The 20,698-nt window shown below is 46.1% G+C and overlaps 1 protein-coding gene across 8 annotated transcripts in view; it reads right to left on the minus strand.

Moving 5' to 3' along the window:
• The window catches only part of VAV2 (vav guanine nucleotide exchange factor 2), a 326,398-nt gene that overhangs the window by 56,907 nt on the left and 248,793 nt on the right, over positions 1-20,698 (minus strand). For all 8 annotated transcript variants that reach the window (XM_073313966.1, XM_073313965.1, XM_073313964.1 and 5 more), the window contains exons 5-6: positions 8,356-8,458; positions 2,058-2,156 (exon numbers count right to left, since the gene is read on the minus strand). In XM_073313966.1, the coding sequence (XP_073170067.1) occupies positions 2,058-2,156; positions 8,356-8,458 (202 nt within the window). The remainder of the gene's footprint in view (positions 1-2,057; positions 2,157-8,355; positions 8,459-20,698) is intronic.

The following is a 20,698-nucleotide window of genomic DNA, read 5'->3' on the forward strand; positions in this document are numbered from 1 at the left end:
ACCCACTTCATGTTCTGTGCATTTATACCTCCCTACTGTATTTTCCATTCCACGCATCTGATGAAGTGGGTTTTAGCCCACGAAACCTTATGCCCAAATAAACTTGTTAGTCTCTAAGGTGCCACAAGGACTCCTCCCCATTAAGAAGAGCCATATTCAGGAAGGTATGCGGGGGAGGGATAGCTCGGTGGTTTGACCATTGGCCTGCTAAACCCAGGTTGTGAGTTCAATCCTTGAGGGGGCCATTTAGGGATCTGGGGCAAAAATTCGGGATTGGTCCTGCTCTGAGCAGGGGGTTGGACTAGATGACCTCTTCAGGTCCCCTCCAACCCTGATATTCTATGATTCTATAATATGGCCCTATATGTATTCAAAAGATATGTACATATCTAGCGATCTCTGTAGACAGAGATATCTATCAAACTCTCTAGATACAGATCTAGATACACCTACAAAAACACATTTCATGATTGTTAATATGTATGCAAATTAAAGTGTTAAAACTGCCAGCTGCCCTGCACTTTATCAGTTTTCTGCTCGTTGGGATGATTACTGTTAGTTTTTGCACCCTGTCCCATTTAAAACATTAGCCACTCAGAGGGGGGAAAAGCATGATCATGATCATGATCCTGAGCATCATACAGTACATAGTATGCCTGTATCCAATGTGAGTGGATGGGTGGAGGTTCTTTTTCTTGCTATTGTTGACTTGCTAGTTTTTCACAAAGTAATCATCAGTTGCAATGGTGAATAGCATCAGTTTTAGCTGTTTGATGAGTAGAAAAACTCCCAGTCATCTTGAATTTTTGCCTTTGAAGAATGCAGGTGACATGACTACATTGGAGATGCTTTTCTGAACCAATGGGCATTAATGGGAAAGTCTGCCCTGACCATAGCTACAGAACATACAGACGCAATATAGTTTATTACAGGACCTTAGCCCCTCCACAGCAAAAAATCTACTCTTATAGCTCTCCTGGTTCATAACCAAGGGAATAATTTACCTCTTCCTCTGGGCTGAAACACAAGGTTAATAGTTGTTTTCAAAGAACAAGCAGGATGTACATCACTAATATGAACGTCAAAGCCTTTCTTTTTAAAAGCCTGGAATCTTGTTTAATTGTGCGGCTCTCTTTCAGAGCTTCTTTGCAGGAAAGGCAAACATTTTTAAAGGGAAAGGAAAAGAAGTAGAAATGATAGCTGGACTTCTTTTTCTTCTTTTTTTTTTTTTTTAATTCTTCTCATCTGTAATCACTGAAGGGGAAAATAATATCCAGCCTCCAGTCGGCTGCATTGCATCTTTCTGTTGCTGAAGTGTTCGTTCTTTTAAGAGAAAGAGAGGATGCACCCAGAATTTATCAAAACCAATTAAAGCCCGTGAGTGCATGCAGTGAAATGTTACTTTTAATCCAATTAGTTTCAATGGCAAGTCAGCACGGCTTCAGCACTTTCAAGAACTGCCTGGAATAAATAGGTTCTTTCAAATTATTCAATGGCGATCAAAGAGTGATAAGAAATCTACAAAAGCAAGTCTTATCTAGAGATTGTGCCTCGGCCACATAAAGAATTGAGTGTGTCTTACTGCTGAGGTTGGAATGGGGGGTGGGGTGAATACCCTTTTGAAATAACAAGGTGGTTTTTAAGTATACTTTAAATATGCAGTGATCAGATAAAATAGGCTCTTTTTTTCTGCACGTTATGGTACTCAGCCTGGGCTTACGTTTGAATGCCTCTGTCCTGCCTTCTATCACAAACACCCAGTACTTTTTTCATGGTCTGTGTGTATAAAAACATCTTCTGTATTTTCCACAGTATGCATCCGATGAAGTGAGCTGTAGCTCACGAAAGCTTATGCTCAAATAAATTGGTTAGTCCCTAAGGTGCCACAAGTACTCCTTTTCTTTTTGCGAATACAGACTAACACCGCTGTTACTCCGGAACCCAGTACTATGGAGCTCTAGAAGCAAGAACTAATCCAGCAAGAGTAATGCAAGATCAAATGCAACCAGAAGCTGTTGACATGAAACGCAGTGATAGAAAAAAAGGCCAGCTCTCACCTTTTCTATGTCTTCAAGTGTCTTGTAATATTTGGCCTCGGTTTCCTGAATTTCTAGCAAACAGCAATTTCTTTTGTCATCTTCTGTCATTCCCATTTTCTAGAGAAATAAACAACACATGATTGAGTGTCCTTAGAGTGTTTCAACCTGCTTGCTTATAGTGGCTCTTTAATGTGTCATTCAGTGACAGCAAACTCCCAACTAACACAAGCTCAGGAAGCCAGAAACCAAATTTTCAATCATTTATGTGAAAGAAATCCATTTCTGTCTGCAAAACGTTGGGTGAAATCCTGGCTCTGCTGAAGTTAACGGCAAAACTCCCATTGGATTTAATGTCACCCTTTGCATTTACTATACAATTTACATAAAGGACGAAAACCAAAAAGATGTCAGTCAAAAGAAAAATTCTCTCTCTCTTTTTTTTTAAAAAAGTTGTTTGCTTGTGTGGAGCTCATAAGTGCCTAAATGGGACTTAGGTGGTACACTTGTATGGGTCACCAGTGTTACCAACCCCCGTGATTTTATCCCGACTCTCATATTTGGTGCTTTACTTAAAGCCACCAGCTCCTGATTATCTGAGAATCTCAGCTTTCCTTTTTGCTAGAAAAGTAAGATTCTAGCTCTCATGGTTGCATAGAAAAGCTAGAAAATGTGATGCCCTAAGTGCTCAAAAAGCAGAAGGCAAATATGAAATAACCCCAAATGTATTTTTTTTTAAACTCATGATTTTTAGCGCAATCTCATAATTTGTGGATGGGGCCCTGGGTCATGATTTTTGAATGTTTGGGGTTAAGCAGTACTGAGTCTGCAATAGGGGAGAATTACCACTCTTTGTACAACCCATATAGAATCATAGAATCATAGAATATCAGGGTTGGAAGGGACCCCAGAAGGTCATCTAGTCCAACCCCCTGCTCGAAGCAGGACCAATTCCCAGTTAAATCATCCCAACCAGGGCTTTGTCAAGCCTGACCTTAAAAACCTCTAAGGAAGGAGATTCTACCACCTCCCTAGGTAACGCATTCCAGTGTTTCACCACCCTCTTAGTGAAAAAGTTTTTCCTAATATCCAATCTAAACCTCCCCCACTGCAACTTGAGACCATTACTCCTCGTTCTGTCATCTGCTACCATTGAGAACAGTCTAGAGCCATCCTCTTTGGAACCCCCTTTCAGGTAGTTGAAAGCAGCTATCAAATCCCCCCTCATTCTTCTCTTCTGCAGGCTAAACAATCCCAGCTCCCTCAGCCTCTCCTCATAACTCATGTGTTCCAGACCCCTAATCATTTTTGTTGCCCTTCGCTGGACTCTCTCCAATTTATCCACATCCTTCTTGAAGTGTGGGGCCCAAAACTGCACACAGTACTCCAGATGAGGCCTCACCAATGTCGAATAGAGGGGAACGATCACGTCCCTCGATCTGCTCGCTATGCCCCTACTTATACATCCCAAAATGCCATTGGCCTTCTTGGCAACAAGGGCACACTGCTGACTCATATCCAGCTTCTCGTCCACTGTCACCCCTAGGTCCTTTTCTGCAGAACTGCTGCCTAGCCATTCGGTCCCTAGTCTGTAGCTGTGCATTGGGTTCTTCCGTCCTAAGTGCAGGACCCTGCACTTATCCTTATTGAACCTCATCAGATTCCTTTTGGCCCAATCTTCCAATTGGTCTAGGTCCTTCTGTATCCTATCCCTCCCCTCCAACGTATCTACCACTCCTCCCAGTTTAGTATCATCCGCAAATTTGCTGAGAGTGCAATCCACACCATCCTCCAGATCATTTATGAAGATATTGAATAAAACCGGCCCCAGGACCGACCCTTGGGGCACTCCACTTGATACCGGCTGCCAACTAGACATGGAGCCATTGATCACTACCATATGAAAGAGTGTAAGACAGTATATTGGCCAGACAGAAACCAAACTCTTTTGGTCACTGTCTCCTACTTACCTGCATGTATCTAATCTGAAGCATGCAGAAATATAAGCAAAACCAATTAACATTATACATTTGGCATTACAAATTGCCTTTTTTTTTCTTCTTCTTTTAAATGTTCATCAATTTTTCCTCAACATTTAGACGAAAGTACAGGCCGCTACCATAAAAATAAAGAACTTTATGCTTTTGCTAAAGAGGAGGAAGGGAAGTCAGGAGCTAAGAAAACATTGAGGACCAGATCTTCAGCATGTGCGTATCCGTGTAGCTTCACCGGAGTCAGTTACTGACCCTCAGTGTCTACATGAAGTTTAAAAATACTTAAAAGGGCATAATTATGAATTCATAGACCATAAGGAACCATTAGATCATTTAGTCTGACCTCCCATATAACACAGACCAGGCCAGAGAATATCATCCAGTTACCTCCATATTGAGCGCAATAACTTATGTCCGGCTACAGCACCTCTTCCAGAAATGCACCCAGTATTGATGTGAAGACTTCGAAAGATGGAGAATCCATCACTCTCTTTGGTAGTTTGCTCCCATGATTACTCACCTTCACTGTCCCAAAGGTGTGCCTTATTTCCAAACGTGTGCCAAGAATTCATCTGGTTTTAACTTCCAGCCATCGGTTCTTAGCACGACTTTCTCCACTAGATTAAAGAGCCCTTTGAGTAATCAGTATTTTCCTCCCCATTATCAAATCATGTTGTGATCTTCTGTTGGATAAACCAGACAGACTGACCTCCTTGGGTATCTCTACACTGCGTCTGGGAGCAAGCTTCCCAGCCACTTGTGTTAATGGGGCTTGTGCTCGCGCTCTAAAACTGGTTGTGTAGACGTTGTGGCCCGGGCTCTTGAACCTGGCGGGGCAGGCGCTGGAGGGTTGGGCTTGACAGCCCAAGCCACAGTGCCCAAGCAACATCTACACAGCTATTTTGAGTGTGCTAGTGGGACCCTTGCTAACACAAGTACGCGGACCAGGGCTTTCGCTCTCAGGGGCAGTGTAGACACACCCGCTAAGTCTCTCACTACAGGGCACTTTGCATATGGCTTAAGGAGCTTACTGTTTGAATTCTCCTTGAGAACAAACGAGTCTATTTTTTAAGGGGCCTCCGGGAAGGTGGCGGTTGCTTGAAAGGTCTTTTTTAGGGTGGCTGGGATATTATTTCCCCTTCCTGCAAACAGGGCTTTGGAGCGGAGCCCAGAGCTGGAGCCCGGAGCAGTGGAGCTGCAGGTTTTTGCCTGGAGCTGGAGCGGAGCCGGAGCACAGCTCCAAAGCCCTGCCTGCAAGATCCCGTTGGTTGCCGCCCTACATGGTGGAGGCTGCTCAGCGTCCACAACTGAGACCAGGTGTTCAAAAAAGCCCCACCCCCAACGTGCTGAGCGCTTCAGAAAACCCAGCTCCAGCTGGGAGTACTGAACCCGGCCAAAAGTTCCAGCCTCAATGTGACCGGGGACAAACCAGGGTTTGCACTGTCTCATCTAATGGCACGTCTGTCGCCAGTCCCCATTAGTTCAATGGGCTGAATGCCTTTAGGTTATGTCTACACTGTGAGCTAAGGGGGTGACTCCCAGCTTGGGCAGACACACTCGCGCTAGCTCCCGTCTGAGCCAGCGCACTCATAGCAGTAGTGAAGCCGTGGTAGCATGGGCTGCTACAGCTGCAAACTCCATCTTGCCCCGGGACTCAGCCTACGCGAGGCTGCGCCTTCTGCTGAACTGCGGCAATCGACACAAAACCTGCACCTGGCATCATCACACTGTTCTCAAAACGATGGTGACAGCCCAAGATCTCAACTTGTGTCATGACAGAGAGGTGCATCAAAGCCTCATGACTCAGGCGGGAGGAAACCAGCGTGCAGCTGTCAGAGCCAGCATGGAGCTGAACCTTTAAAACATCAGTCTGATTCTAAGCATCCCAATAACCGCCTTCCTTGAAGTCCTTGGAAAGCTATAAAAATAAATCCCACACTTGTTACATCCATTTAAAACCAAATTAAACCTCTGATGGGAGCAGAATCCTGCTTTGGAATGACAGCTTCCATGGATGTATATTTTTGGTTGGTGTCTTTTAACTTGCATTTTTTTATTGACATCTTCATATTTTACCAGCATGCATTAACTTGAAAGCATTCAGCAGTTACTTCTAAGATATTGAGGGAAGGGAAATGGTTTATTGGATTTTTAAATCAGAGGCTAAAGCTTTTATTAATCAGCCATTAATAACAATATTCGGGACAGCATAACAAAATCTGAGGTTATAAATATGAAATATGCAAAATGGGCTATCACAACCACTGTGAACTAATCCCAGGATTTTACAAGAAGCACGTCGTGCGTGGATTGCTTCCAGAAATCTGGGAGGAATCTCAAGTGGGGAGGTTTTCCTTCATTTTAACCTTGCTTGCACTAGGGAATTCTACCCCAAAAATCCCACTAAAAGCATCAGTAGAAGTCCTAGTGCAAATAAAGCACCTGCGGGTGGATGTCTTAGGTTGCATGTACACTTTGAGCTGGGGGTCTGATTCTCAGCTTGTGTAAAAAGAAAAGGAGGACTTGTGGCACCTTAGAGACTCACCAATTTATTTGAGCATAAGCTTTCGTGAGCTACAGCTCACTTCATCGGATGCATTCAGTGGAGCTGTAGCTCACGAAAGCTCATGCTCAAATAAATTGGTGAGTCTCTAAGGTGCCACAAGTACTCCTTTTCTTTTTGCGAATACAGACTAACACGGCTGCTACTCTGAAACCTGTCAGCTTGTGTAGACACTCATGCTAGCTCTCATCTGAGCTAGTACACTAAAAATAGGTCTTCAGAGACTCTGATCCCCATTAAACTAGCAGACTCTCCATCGAAGTCAGTGGAGTTACACCAAGTGTAGAACTGAGGAGAGATCAGAGCACACGTTCCTGGCAGCTCAGTGACAGAGTTTGCATCCTGGGCTCACTCAGACTCTGCGAAGCAAAGTTCCTGCCAATCCACACCTCCAATTGCCAGCTGCAGCAATCTGTGATTTACGATTACAGGTCTTGCTCAGGGAATTTAATTGACCAGTGAACTTGTCCATTTATCCTGCTTTCTCCCAGAGTTATGAATCTTGGCAGCTGTAGTGTGCAGCCAGAAGACAGTAATTAGAATCTACATGGATCCCGGGGGTGGAAGAATTTCACATGAATCTCAAGAAGTTTGGATGTTCATGCTCCACTGATGAGTTGTCTTGAAATTTTGCATCAGCAGAAACAACAAATGTAGTGCATCCCAACAGTTAGCTGGGAAAAGAGCCTCCTTGGCTTTTTTCCTTTTCCATGATACTAGTTATTTGGTAGCATGCTCTGGGAGAACATTTTACATATGCATCCAGTGTAATATACTGCTGTGTTCCTAGACAACACACAGCTTCATTCACAGAGTAATTGATCTAAGGGAGAAATTCTCTGCCATGCAGAGTAATGTAGGCAGCACTTAAATCCTCAAAATAGGACATAAGTGGTTTGTCGGCGTTGTCCCGACCCCTCTGCATAGGGAAGAATTTCATTCCCAAAAGATTCCAGACAAAGCTTGGTATCACAGAAGCAGTAGTGACTGATCCAAGGCCCACTGAAATCAACATGAGCCTTTCCATTGGTGTCCATGGGCCCTTAGAGCGTAGAGCCCTGTTATAATTCCCAACCTCGTGTAGCTTTTGGCTGAGACTTTCAAAGCTGACTAATGGATTTGGATGCTCAAATACCCATTAAAATTAATTCAGGGAGTCAGGCAGCCAACCCTCTTAGGCAGCTTTGTAAATCTCAGCTTTAGGATATAGCAGAGCAGGTAGATTTTAAGTGGTACAGTAAAAATACCCAAGAGAAAAACTGCATCTTCATTGCAAATATCTGCCAACTCTCGCCTGGATCTAAAAATACTTGCAGTGTAACACACACAACAGGCTAATTGTGCAGGTATGAGTCACATCTCTCACCTTAGAAAGGGATGAAGTGACACATGCTGCTTTGGCTCAGCAGTGAGTTACTATTTTTGCACTTCCTTTACAATGGGGATTTCTTAGAACTTCTTTCCTCCCATCCTTTAGATGACAGCACCATGGAAAGCCTTTGAGAAACCCTACAGGATTAGCTCTATCACTCTTCTTCTCACTGTCTCCCTTTCCCCTCCCACCTGCTTCTCTCCCCTCCCCCACCCACCGAGCTCACTTCCAAGGAATGACTCAAACAAGTTTCAGAGGAACAGCCGTGTTAGTCTGTATTCGCAAAAAGAAAAGGAGAGTTTGAGATCATTATCTTTCATCGGTGGTGCACTGTTTGTTTGTTTTTAAACCCCCTTCAAGATATGGCATTTAAAATGCATAAATTGTTACCATGGGTTGTTGAACTTCCACTTTGATGATATCTTCGTAGATATCATCGCCTTCATCTTCACAAGGGACGCAGTCGTAAATATCCTCCCCCAGATCATGTTCACTGAAAGGAACATAAGAGGATTTAGAAATACAGAGGATACATTTGCTATAGATTATGCAAGCAAGCTGCTGCATCCAGGAAAGAAAGGGGGAGGGGGAAGAGGGAGACATCCCAAAAAACTTTTATGTCCTCATTTCTCTTTCCCATTTTGCATTAAGGAGGCACTTCTTTTTTGTATCAGCTACCACAGTATGATTTCACCTCCAGGCCTCCCACTCGGATGCTGGAACGATGCAAAACACTTTGCGGTGTAAGCCCAGGGACCTAGCCATCATCACAAGGCAGCATGGACTAGTGGATAGGAAACTGGAGTGGGAGTCAGGAGCTCTGAGTTCTACTCTTGGCTCTGCCTTGGGCAGCTCACTTCTCTGTGCACTTTTATTTCCCTCCCCCGCTTTTGTCTGTCTTCTCTATTAGATTGGGAGCTTTTCAGGGCAGGGACCATCTCTCTCGAAGCGTTTGCACTTTTAGCTGGGGCCTTTGGGCACTGCTGCAACACAGATGACACCTACGTTTACACCAGCGTCTGAGGTAAAACTCCACACCTGTAGTACTTCTAAGAGACCAGCCTATTTCAAACATCAAAAGAAACTGGTGCCCCTCCTGGCCTCAGACACTGCAGCTATTTACAGCACTTTGGCTGTTCTAAGCACTGGTTGGACATCACCCCTGGGAGGCTCACAGATTCATCGATTTCAAGAGCAGAAGGGACCATTGTGATCACCCAGTCTGACCTCCCAGTGACTGCACACTAAGCCTGGGCTCTGACTCAGGGTGGAGCCCAAGGCCCTCTTCTGTCCACACACAGATCAGTCTGACTCGGGTCAGCAAGCACTCAGGACCCTGCTAGGCAGGTGGGTCAGAGCCCAAGTCCCACCGTGACTGGGTTCCAAGCCCTGTCTCTTTGGAGCATGGATGCAGCTCAAGCCACAGACCAAAGCCAGAAGGCCTGCATAGTACGGTATGGATGTGTTAGCATGACTGAGAGACCTGGGTTCAGCAATGATAAACCCAGGTTTACAATGCAGTGTGGACGCTCAAGCATAGGCTTGGAAATATCAGGCTTACAAGGCTGGGTCCCACAGACCTGGGCTTAGTGTGCAGCGTTGACATCCCCGCACAGGCTACAGCCAAAATCAGGGCCAAGATGCAGAGTACTATACAAACACCGAGTGAGAGTCCCTGCCCTGAAGAGCCTTATTACCCCTGTTTTACATATGGGGAACCGACTGAGAGGTGAGGGGACATGCCCAAGGTCACACAGGGAATCAGTGGCAGAGCCAGCATTAGACCGCAAGTCCCCCTCACACCCAGCCCTGTGCTCATTCCTCCAGAAACTGTTGCCTTCCAACGGGCTTGGGGGAAATGCACGCGGCTGACGAGGTATCTGAAAACACACATGTGCATCCAGTTGCTTCTTCGCTATGAGGTGGATGAAAGAAACAGAATCAACGTTCTTGACACTTGGTTACTCTTTCAGCTGACCCATGGTGTTGATGAACTGACAACACATGAAGCAACTGGCCATTTATTCCTGTTCCACTTAGTAAACACTGGCTCAGACGCTGAGCTACTATCCATCAGCGTAGCTCCGCTGCCTCGGATGGATCTACGCCAACTTACACCAGCTGACGATCTCGCATTTTATCCAAAGTGCCAAATTCAGACCTGGGGCCAGCTCCATTGGCTCCAACAGATTTGCCCCCATGTACACCAGGGATTAATCTGGCCCAGAGAGGGGCCTGGAGCCATAGCTCATACACCCTTTATTGCCAGTACTGGCATTGTAACAGCGCTCAGGGGCCGCAAACAGGTCTGGGACCTGCCTGTAGTAGCTGATGTGCAAACACACACAGACCCTGTTCTGAAGAGCTTAGAATCTAGACTTTAATCACACACACACACAAACACACACACACCCCGCAGAGAGAGAGAGTGACTGTGAGCAGTAGAAAAATAAATCTGTGTAGATTTTTTACAGCCTTATTTTTCAGTTGCTAAATATCTATTACTCTGACCATCTCTCCTGTATGTCTCCTACCACACTTACACTCTGTTACCCACATTCCCAAAGCGGTCCGTACCCCGAGGCATAACTATAAGGAGGCTTGGCATAATTAAGTTTTTATTTTTTTGTAAAATAATTTTGACGGATAACATCAGTGTTTATTTTCAAGCATTTTAAAATGAATTTACATTTTCACAGTTGTGGGCATTTATTGGGGGCAGTGCGGGAGGGGGTCCAGATGATTATTGTTTAATGACAGTAGACACTGAAACTGAAAAAAAGTTAAAGCTTTATAGAACCGTTTAAACCCAAACTGTCAACATCACATATCAAAATATACATCGTAAATGTCCTTAAATCAAACTCTAACAAGTTCTCAAGCAGCATTTGTCTTTTTTTGCCTGTCTGTACATTTTGATCATCAGCAAAGGAAATACTTTGTTGTCAGTTTCTGTGTGTACAGTGAAATCGACTTTTACCAATAAAAAACTAATCCATCCAAGCCTAATTAAAAGTGTTAACGGGCTTAATAAATTCTACAGGGTCAAAAACAGCAATGTGGCTCTGAGACCTTGAACTGTCAGATCAAGTTTACACTAACAGCTGTCTGAGCTGTTAACTTCCAAAAGGGTATCGGAACGGTGTTCTTCCCCTTTCTTTTAACTCAGAAATGCTTGTGGCGATCTTACAGCTGAAACACAAAGCTTTGTTTCTTGTAGCACAAGGGGAAATATTGCCACTCTGTGCCAATGCTTTCTTTAAACGCTGTGTGTGATAGAATCACACATCCTGTGTTCAAAGCTAGGCTCTGGCAACCTTTGCTTCCACAAGTCATTGAAATGCTAGAGAAGATCCCTACACAGCCAGAGGAACAAGAGAAGGTTCAGGCAGAGGGGAGAGCAGCACACAAAGAGACTATATTTAAGCAACAGATCTTTATTGTTATTATTTTTATTAATACAATTATTATGGCAGTGCACAGATACTCTGACTGGGCCCCACTGTGCTGCTAGGTTCTGTGCTGTCACAGATCCCAGATCTGGAGTCAGATCCATATGGACGTACTCCAGCATGTGCATGGGGCCTCACTGACTTTCATGGGACTCTGCACAAGTGCACAGGTCCAAAGGGGTGGATCCAACTGGGGAAACCCGGATGCAAGAGGAAGATGCAGAGATGATAGTCCTATTCAAATAGCCATTGCCCACTCCCATGATTTTACTGTGAGTATTGTGAGTTTTGGTGTGTTTCTTAAAGCCCCAGCTCCTGGAGTCATGTGAATACATGCAAATCTCAGCTTTCATTGTTACAGAGTGAGTTTCTACCTTGATGGTTGCGAGAAAAGCTTGAAAAAACAACTCAAGTGCACCTTAAAGAGTTATGGGGGAAAAAGCAGAAGGCAAATGAGAAGAAATCAGCGTTTTGTAAAAATCTCATAATTTTTATGCCAATCTCATGATTTTGAGCACTTGGGATTGGTGATATTGAACTAGAAACATGAAGTTGGCCTCAGCTTGATTTTAAACATATTTCTTTTATTTTACACACACACACATATGCAGTATGTACATTGAAGATCAAAGAAACATGGGCTTTGGATTTACAGTGTTTGTTTCATTCAGTGGCTCAGTAAATCTAAAAGAGGCTAAATGCTGATCTCAGTTATTCGGATGTATTATTTATACTGAGGTAGCATATACCAGTCACTGATCAGTGCTGCCCTGTGCCAGGCACTGTACGAACATGGTAATACAAATAAAATAATAATGGTCCCTGGACTGAAGGGCTTGCAATCTAAGTAAATCCACCCTGCTTCTTTTAGGCTGCAGTAACAGAGTCCCCTGTACTAAGCTTGCTGTAAAATACCAGATTTGTGGGTAAAATGGTCTTTGACCTTCAATATCTTCCAAAGAGAAGAATCTGGATTGAACAATTGCTGAGTCCACCCCCCGAGCGATTTCTATCTTGTCTCTGTGCTAGGCAATGTATTTTTAGAAGCCTGGATTTGAATTATTTTCACTCTCCCTAGAAAAAATATAAACAACTCTCCAGGATGAAACTCAAAGCAAACTGCTGACTGACCCAGCCAAAGATGCTAACACATCAATGCAGAGGTAGCTAAGAGGCACCCAGAATAATGTGATATTGTGCAGGATCATAGTTGACTGAGAGGCCTGCTTTCAGAAAAGCTTTGAAGAGGGCAAACAAACATTCTTAGCTGTGTGAAGTACATCTCCTTCTGCCAGAAACAGAAGGGAGCATGTAGAGAGGAACCAAATACTGTAGGCTCAGCAAAAGTCCCAATGCCTTGCAACACAGAAAGAGAGAATAAGATAGACACAAAATCCAACTCAGGATCAGGGCTGGCAAGACAACAAGACTGAAAATATTTGCAAAAGTGGGTTTTATTTCTCTTTGACGTGCCATTATTTCCGTTTCTAAATAGAGATGTAGTCGATAAAAGTACATTCTTAAAGAAACGCACCAGTGTGCTGTATCAACTCTGTTCCTACAGAACACTACGCTGCAGCTGCCGTAATGCCCGCTAATAGCAGTGATCCATCTTCCCTTTTTCTAAGCATCGTCGCTGAAGTTATTCTCTGTCCCAATATTTGTATTCTGAGCTCTTCCCCTCAGCCAGAGCGACTCCCTCCAGATTCCCAATTTATCTTCCATTCCAGCAGGCACCCATCAGATTTCTAGCCGCACCGCCATACATCATTCTGGTGGCTGGAAAGTCATTAGGAAGCTTATGGTTGAGTTAATATCGCACCTGCTATTCCTTCTATCAGCCAGCAGGACGATGGACTGGGTGACCAAGACAAAAGAGCCGTGTGTGAAGCCCCCGAACGTTGCCAGCCCAGCACCCACAGCTACCGCCCCACCATGACTAAGTCTCGGGGCTCAGCACCAGGGCATCGTTCTGTTTCCAGCTCCTGCACTGCCACTGGCTTCCCTGCGTCCTCACTCTAACATGCATCCTGACCACAGGGAACGACTGGAGCAAAACCTACGCTGTAGATCAAATGTCTCCTGGTCACATGGGCCCAAACTGTAGACAGACAGACTGATAGTCTCCCGGCCTCATGAGGCCCAGCTCAGTAACACATAGAGCTTTAAATGATGGAAAGTCTCTATGCTGGTGACAAGAGATCTGCCAGTCTGCTGCCAAAGCCCCCAAGGATAAACAGAAGAGACAGCATCATTAACTTTCTCTAGATAGATGGCATGGGGCCGCTCTTTATCCCTTAAGAGTTTTTCTTGACAGCCCTGTACGATCCTGATGTTAGGTAGAGAAATAGAACAAGGCAAGCAACAACCAGGGTGTCACCACCAAGGGCACAGGTTGTGTGAAGCAGACAAAATGAGGAAGAAAGACCTTCACTGCAGCTAACATTGGACAACCTGTTATACAAACCCCCCTGCCACCCAACTCCACTCTCCAGCTACCAGCATTTAACTCCTAGCTCTCCAGGTCGAGGATTAAGATCTCCCATTTATAAAGGCCCAGAAGTAACCCACAACCACATGAATGAGTGGGGCAGCCTTCCTGAGTTAAAGGGTGGCTGAAAGTCACAGATGGCTTAATGTCCAAGGTGCTGAGTACCCACGTCACCCACTGAAGTCACAGATGGCTTAATGTCCAAGGTGCTGAGTACCCACGTCACCCACTGAAGTCACAGATGGCTTAATGTTCAAGGTGCTGAATAATGAAGTCATAGGGAGATGCTGGTGCTCAGCACCTTTGAAAGCCAGGCCAAGGTTTCATGAGAAATCCATGTGGCAGTGTACACCAAATGAAAACAGAAGGGGGTGGAACTTCAGGGTTGTTGTTTTGTTTGTTTTTTAAAGTAATTTTACATGTGTTTTGTCCACCACCAGGAGCTGAAACCAGGCCTTCAAGCACTAAAATAAAAGCATGAGTCTCTACCATTTGGCCTAAAGGAGTCATTCCTCTAGGTGGCAGCAGTAGCAGGCTCCCATCCTCCGCGGACCAGCCACTAAGCGTAGGACGCTGAATACAGAATGAACAGTGATTCACATGACATGTTACACACAACAGAGTCTAAATATCACATGGGGTGCATTAGGCAGAATCCTACTAGCGTAAAAGTTGATTCTGTGATCTATTTTCACAGAGGGTTTGACTCTTCCATCCCCACATTCATTCCAGCATATTTCTCCCTGAGTTTCCCCTCGTTTCCTCTTTAACCCTCGGAATCAGCTTCTTGAGAAGGTTCCCACCATTGACCATAAGCACCCTGCTGGCAGCAAAGGGCTTTTACAGCCACTGACTAGCAGCAACGTCATTAGGACTAGATTGTCCCCACAGGCCCAGTGGCTCAAGAACTCTAATGCACAGAGGCTCAGAATTCCCCCTTCCGGCCTCCTCCATTCAGCCCATCTCTCTCAGTGTTAAGGGATGCTGGCAAGTCTGACAGGCCCTCCTTCAAACTAAGACTGGGGTCTTGCACTGGAATTATGCTCCCAATATCAAAGTGCAAAGCATTTTCTAAGTGACGGGCTGCAACAGCCTTAATACACAACAGCCCTGGAGTCGGCACAAACACAGAGAAACACAAGCACCAGTTAGATGAATCCATACTGGGGCTGAAGCATCCGAATTTAAGGGACAAGGGAGCATTGCTAATTCCCACTAAGAACCAGGAGAGACACTAACAGTGACAGAATTGTGTGTGGGAGCAGCTGAGAGTCATGCATGTAGCTGTTACTCACACAAGCAGTCTCATTGATAACAGGGATTAACATGATTAAGAGCTCCAGAACGGTCCATTAACACCTCAACAGGAATTTTGTTTGCTTATTTTGACACCTGTGGCTTTTTACCCTTAATCACTAAAGCTCCTGGTTCCTGATGCAGAGCAGCACTTAGTAAAAGCAAAGGATGATCCTGTGGCTAGAGGAGATCAGCAATAAGAACACTGGGTTCTGTTCCCAGCTCTGCGACAGACTTACTGTGTGACCTTTGGCAAGTTTTTTAACCTCTTTGTGCCTCAATTTCCTTGTCTGTAGAATGGAGACGACAATACCCACATCACAGGAGAGATGGTGGGAAGCGATTCAAGTCTGTCATTTAAGACAGATCTGTGAATGCAAGGCTCTAGAGAAGCGCCAATCAGCAAGCAGTGCTGGTATTACAATAATGAAGTCTCAGGACCTTATTTACTAAAGCATGTTCCTTTTAAACCTTTGCTGAGAAGTGGAGAGAGACTGCTATTCTTGTGGTGAACTATCAGACGTATAGACCAGACAATCTCCCAGGACAGACTGTAGGTTGTAGAATCTTTCTGCTTTGTATATTACTGTTGACATCAGTTCTTTTCGCATATTGATTTTCATTGATCTTTGCGAGTCATGTGCCCCAGTTGGAAATAGACAACTATTAAAAAAATATATCAAGAGGATTTTAGTCTGTAGCAACTTAATAACACAGCATTACTGTGACAATGAACGATGGCCAGATGCTCAGATGGCATAAATAGTATCATTCCATTGATTCAGTCAGAGATGTGCAATGTTAAGCCAGCTGAGGATCTGGGGTAACATTTTCAAGAGAGCCTCATTCCTATTTTCAAAAGTGATTTAAGACCATAGGAGCCTTGGCCCTGGTCTACACTAGGACTTTAGGTCGAATTTAGCAGCGTTAAATCGATGTAAACCTGCACCGGTCCACACAATGAAGCCCTTTATTTCGACTTAAAGGGCTCTTAAAATCGATTTCCTTACTCCACCCCTGACAAGTGGATTAGCGCTTAAATCGACGTTGCCGGCTCGAATTTGGGGTACTGTGGACACAATTCGATGGTATTGGCCTCCGGGAGCTATCCCAGAGTGCTCCATTCTGACCGCTCTGGACAGCACTCTCAACTCAGATGCACTGGCCAGGTAGACAGGAAAAGAACCGCGAACTTTTGAATCTCATTTCCTGTTTGGCCAGCGTGGCAAGCTGCAGGTGACCATGCAGAGCTCATCAGCACAGGTGACCATGATGGAGTCCCAGAATCGCAAAAGAGCTCCAGCATGGACCGAACGGGAGGTACGGGATCTGATCGCTGTTTGGGGAGAGGAATCCGTGCTATCAGAACTCCGTTCCAGTTTTCGAAATGCCAAAACCTTTGTTAAAATCTCCCAGAGCATGAAGGACAGAGGCCATAACAGGGACCCGAAGCAGTGCCGCGTGAAACTGAAGGAGCTGAGGCAAGCCTACCAGAAAACCAGAGAGGCAAACAGCCGCTCTGGGTCAGAGCCCCAAACATGCCGCTTCTATGATGAGCTGCATGCCACTTTAGGGGGTTCAGCCACCACTACCCCAGCCGTGTTGTTTGACTCCTTCAATGGAGATGGAGGCAATACGGAAGCAGGTTTTGGGGACGAAGAAGATGATGATGAGGAGGAGGTTGTAGATAGCTCACAGCAAGCAAGCGGAGAAACCGGTTTTCCCGACAGCCAGGAACTGTTTCTCACCCTAGACCTGGAGCCAGTACCCCCCGAACCCACCCAAGGCTGCCTCCTGGACCCAGCAGGCGGAGAAGGGACCTCTGGTGAGTGTACCTTTTAAAATACTACACATGGTTTAAAAGCAAGCATGTGAAAGGATTACTTTGCCCTGGCATTTGCGGTTCTCCTAGATGTAGTCCTAAAGCCTTTGCAAAAGGTTTCTGGGGAGGGCAGCCTTATTGCGTCCTTCATGGTAGGACACTTTACCACTCCAGGCCAGTAACACGTACTCGGGAATCATTGTAGAACAAAGCATTGCAGTGTACATTTGCTGGCATTCAAACAACATCCGTTCTTTATCTCTCTGTGTTATCCTCAGGAGAGTGAGATATAATTCATGGTCACCTGGCTGAAATAGAGTGCTTTTCTTCAGGGGACACTCAAAGGAGCCCATTCCTGCTGGGCTGTTTGCCTGTGGCTAAACAGAAATGTTCCCCGCTGTTAGCCACAGAGAGGGGGGAAGGTTGAGGGGGTAGTCACGCGGTGGGAGGAGGCAAAATGCGACCTTGTAACGAAAGCACATGTGCTATGTATGTAATGTTAACAGCAAGGTTTACCCTGAAAGAGTGTAGCCACTGTTTTATAAAATGTGTCTTTTTAAATACCGCTGTCCCTTTTTTTTCTCCACCAGCTGCATGTGTTTCAATGATCACAGGATCTTCTCCTTCCCAGAGGCTAGTGAAGCTTAGAAAGAAAAAAAAACGCACTCGCGATGAAATGTTCTCCGAGCTCATGCTGTCCTCCCACACTGACAGAGCACAGACGAATGCGTGGAGGCAAATAATGTCAGAGTGTAGGAAAGCACAAAATGACCGGGAGGAGAGGTGGCGGGCTGAAGAGAGTAAGTGGCGGGCTGAAGACAGGGCTGAAGCTCAAATGTGGCGGCAGCGTGATGAGAGGCGGCAGGATTCAATGCTGAGGCTGCTGCAGAACCAAACCAGTATGCTCCAGTGTATGGTTGAGCTGCAGCAAAGGCAGCTGGAGCACAGACTGCCACTGCAGCCCCTCTGTAACCAACCGCCCTCCTCCCCAAGTTCCATAGCCTCCACACCCAGACGCCCAAGAATGCGGTGGCGGGGCCTCCGGCCAACCAGCCACTCCACCACAGAGGATTGCCCCAAAAAAAGAAGGCTGTCATTCAATAAATTTTAAAGTTGTAAACTTTTAAAGTGCTTAAAGTGCTGTGTGGCATTTTCCTTCCCTCCTCCACCACCCCTCCTGGGCTACCTTGGTAGTCATCCCCCTATTCGTGTGATGAATGAATAAAGAATGCATGAATGTGAAGCAACAATGACTTTATTGCCTCTGCAAGCGGTGATTGAAGGGAGGAGGAGCGGGTGGTTAGCTTACAGGGAAGTAGAGTGAACCAAGGGGCGGGGGGCTTCATCAAGGAGAAACAAACAGAACTTTCACACCGTAGCCTGGCCAGTCATGAAACTGGTTTTCAAAGCTTCTCTGATGTGTACCGCGCCCTCCTGTGCTCTTCTAACCGCCCTGGTGTCTGGCTGCGCGTAACCAGCAGCCAGGCGATTTGCCTCAACCTCCCACCCCGCCATAAAAGTCTCCCCCTTACTCTCACAGATATTATGGAGCACACAGCAAGCAGTAATAACAGTGGGAATATTGGTTTCGCTGAGGTCTAAGCGAGTCAGTAAACTGCGCCAGCGCGCCTTTAAACGTCCAAATGCACATTCTACCACCATTCTGCACTTGCTCAGCCTGTAGTTGAACAGCTCCTGACTACTGTCCAGGCTGCCTGTGTACGGCTTCATGAGCCATGGCATTAAGGGGTAGGCTGGGTCCCCAAGGATACAGATAGGCATTTCAACATCCCCAACAGTTATTTTCTGGTCTGGGAAGAAAGTCCCTTCCTGCAGCTTTTGAAACAGACCAGAGTTCCTGAAGATGCGAGCATCATGCACCTTTCCCGGCCATCCCACGTTGATGTTGGTGAAACGTCCCTTGTGATCCACCAGAGCTTGCAGCACTATCGAAAAGTACCCCTTGCGGTTTATGTACTCGCCGGCTTGGTGCTCCGGTGCCAAGATAGGGATATGGGTTCCGTCTATGGCCCCACCACAGTTAGGGAATCCCATTGCAGCAAAGCCATCCACTATGACCTGCACATTTCCCAGGGTCACTACCCTTGATATCAGCAGATCTTTGATTGCGTGGGCTACTTGCATCACAGCAGCCCCCACAGTAGATTTGCCCACTCCAAATTGATTCCCAACTGACCGGTAGCTGTCTGGCGTTGCAAGCTTCCACAGGGCTATCACCACTCGCTTCTCGACTGTGAGGGCTGCTCTCATCTTGGTATTCATGCGCCTCAGGGCAGGGGAAAACAAGTCACAAAGTTCCATGAAAGTGCCCTTACGCATGCGAAAGTTTCGCAGCCACTGGGAATCGTCCCAGACCTGCAACACTATGCGGTCCCACCAGTCTGTGCTTGTTTCCCGAGCCCAGAATCGGCGTTCCACAGCATGAACCTGCCCCATTAGCACCATGATGCATGCATTGGCAGGGCCCATGCTTTCAGAGAAATCTGTGTCCATGTCCTGATCACTCACGTGACCGCGCTGACGTCGCCTCCTCGCCCGGTATCACTTTGCCAGGTTCTGGTGCTGCATATACTGCTGGATAATGTGTGTGGTGTTTAATGTGCTCCTAATTGCCAAAGTGAGCTGAGCGGCCTCCATGCTTGCCTTGGTATGGCGTCCGCACAGAAAAAAGGAGCGGAACGATTGTCTGCCGTTGCTCTGACGGAGGGAGGGGCGACTGACGACACGGCTTACAGGGTTGGCTTCAGGGAGCTAAAATCAACAAAGGGGGTGTCTTTACATCAAGGAGTATTTCAGGCAGGACTTCACGGAGGGTTCCAATAAGAAATGGTGCACCTAAGTTATCATTCTTATTGGAACAAGGAGGTTAGCCTGGCCTCTGATTGATACATGGCTAGATTTACCTCGCTGCACCTTCTCTGTGAGTGACTGCAGTGTGACCTAGAGGAATGAGTCCCCTAGACAGGGGAGGAGGCAAATGAGTACAAAACAAATCTGGTCTATTTCTTGTTTTGACCCACTCCATCTATCTTTTACATCTTTGGCTGGCAGCAGACGGTGCATAAGGACTGCATGCCATCCACATCTCATGGCTGCTCGGCAGAAGATGGTACAGTATGACTGCTAGCCATCCTCATCTCTTGCCTGCCTGGCAGAAGATGGTACAATACGACTACTAGCAATCCTCATCTCTTGCCTGCCTGGCAGAAGATGGTACAGTACGACTGCTAGCAGTCCGTATCGCCTGCCCGCTCACCATAAGACGGTTCAATAGGACTGACTGCAGGACTAAAGAGAATGACCTGGTCAAGTTACTCCAAATTTAGTCCCTGCGCCCATGTCTGCCCAGGCGCTCCCAGCCGACGTGGCCAGGAGCACCTCGGACATGACGATGACGGCTACCAGTCGTACTGTACCGTCTGCTACCACAAGGCAAGGGGTTGCTGCTACTGTGTAGCAATGCCGTACCGCGTCTGCCAGCACCCAGGAGACATAGGGTGACGGTTACCTGAGCGGGCTCCATGCTTGCCGTGGTATGGCGTCTGCACAGGTAACTCAGGAAAAAAGGCGCGAAACGATTGTCTGCCCTTGCTTTCAGGGAGGGAGGGAGGGAACGGGGGCCTGACGATATGTACCCAGAACCACCCGCGA

Source organism: Lepidochelys kempii, chromosome 16 (assembly GCF_965140265.1).
Source record: "Lepidochelys kempii isolate rLepKem1 chromosome 16, rLepKem1.hap2, whole genome shotgun sequence".
NCBI classification, from domain to species: Eukaryota; Metazoa; Chordata; order Testudines; family Cheloniidae; genus Lepidochelys; species Lepidochelys kempii.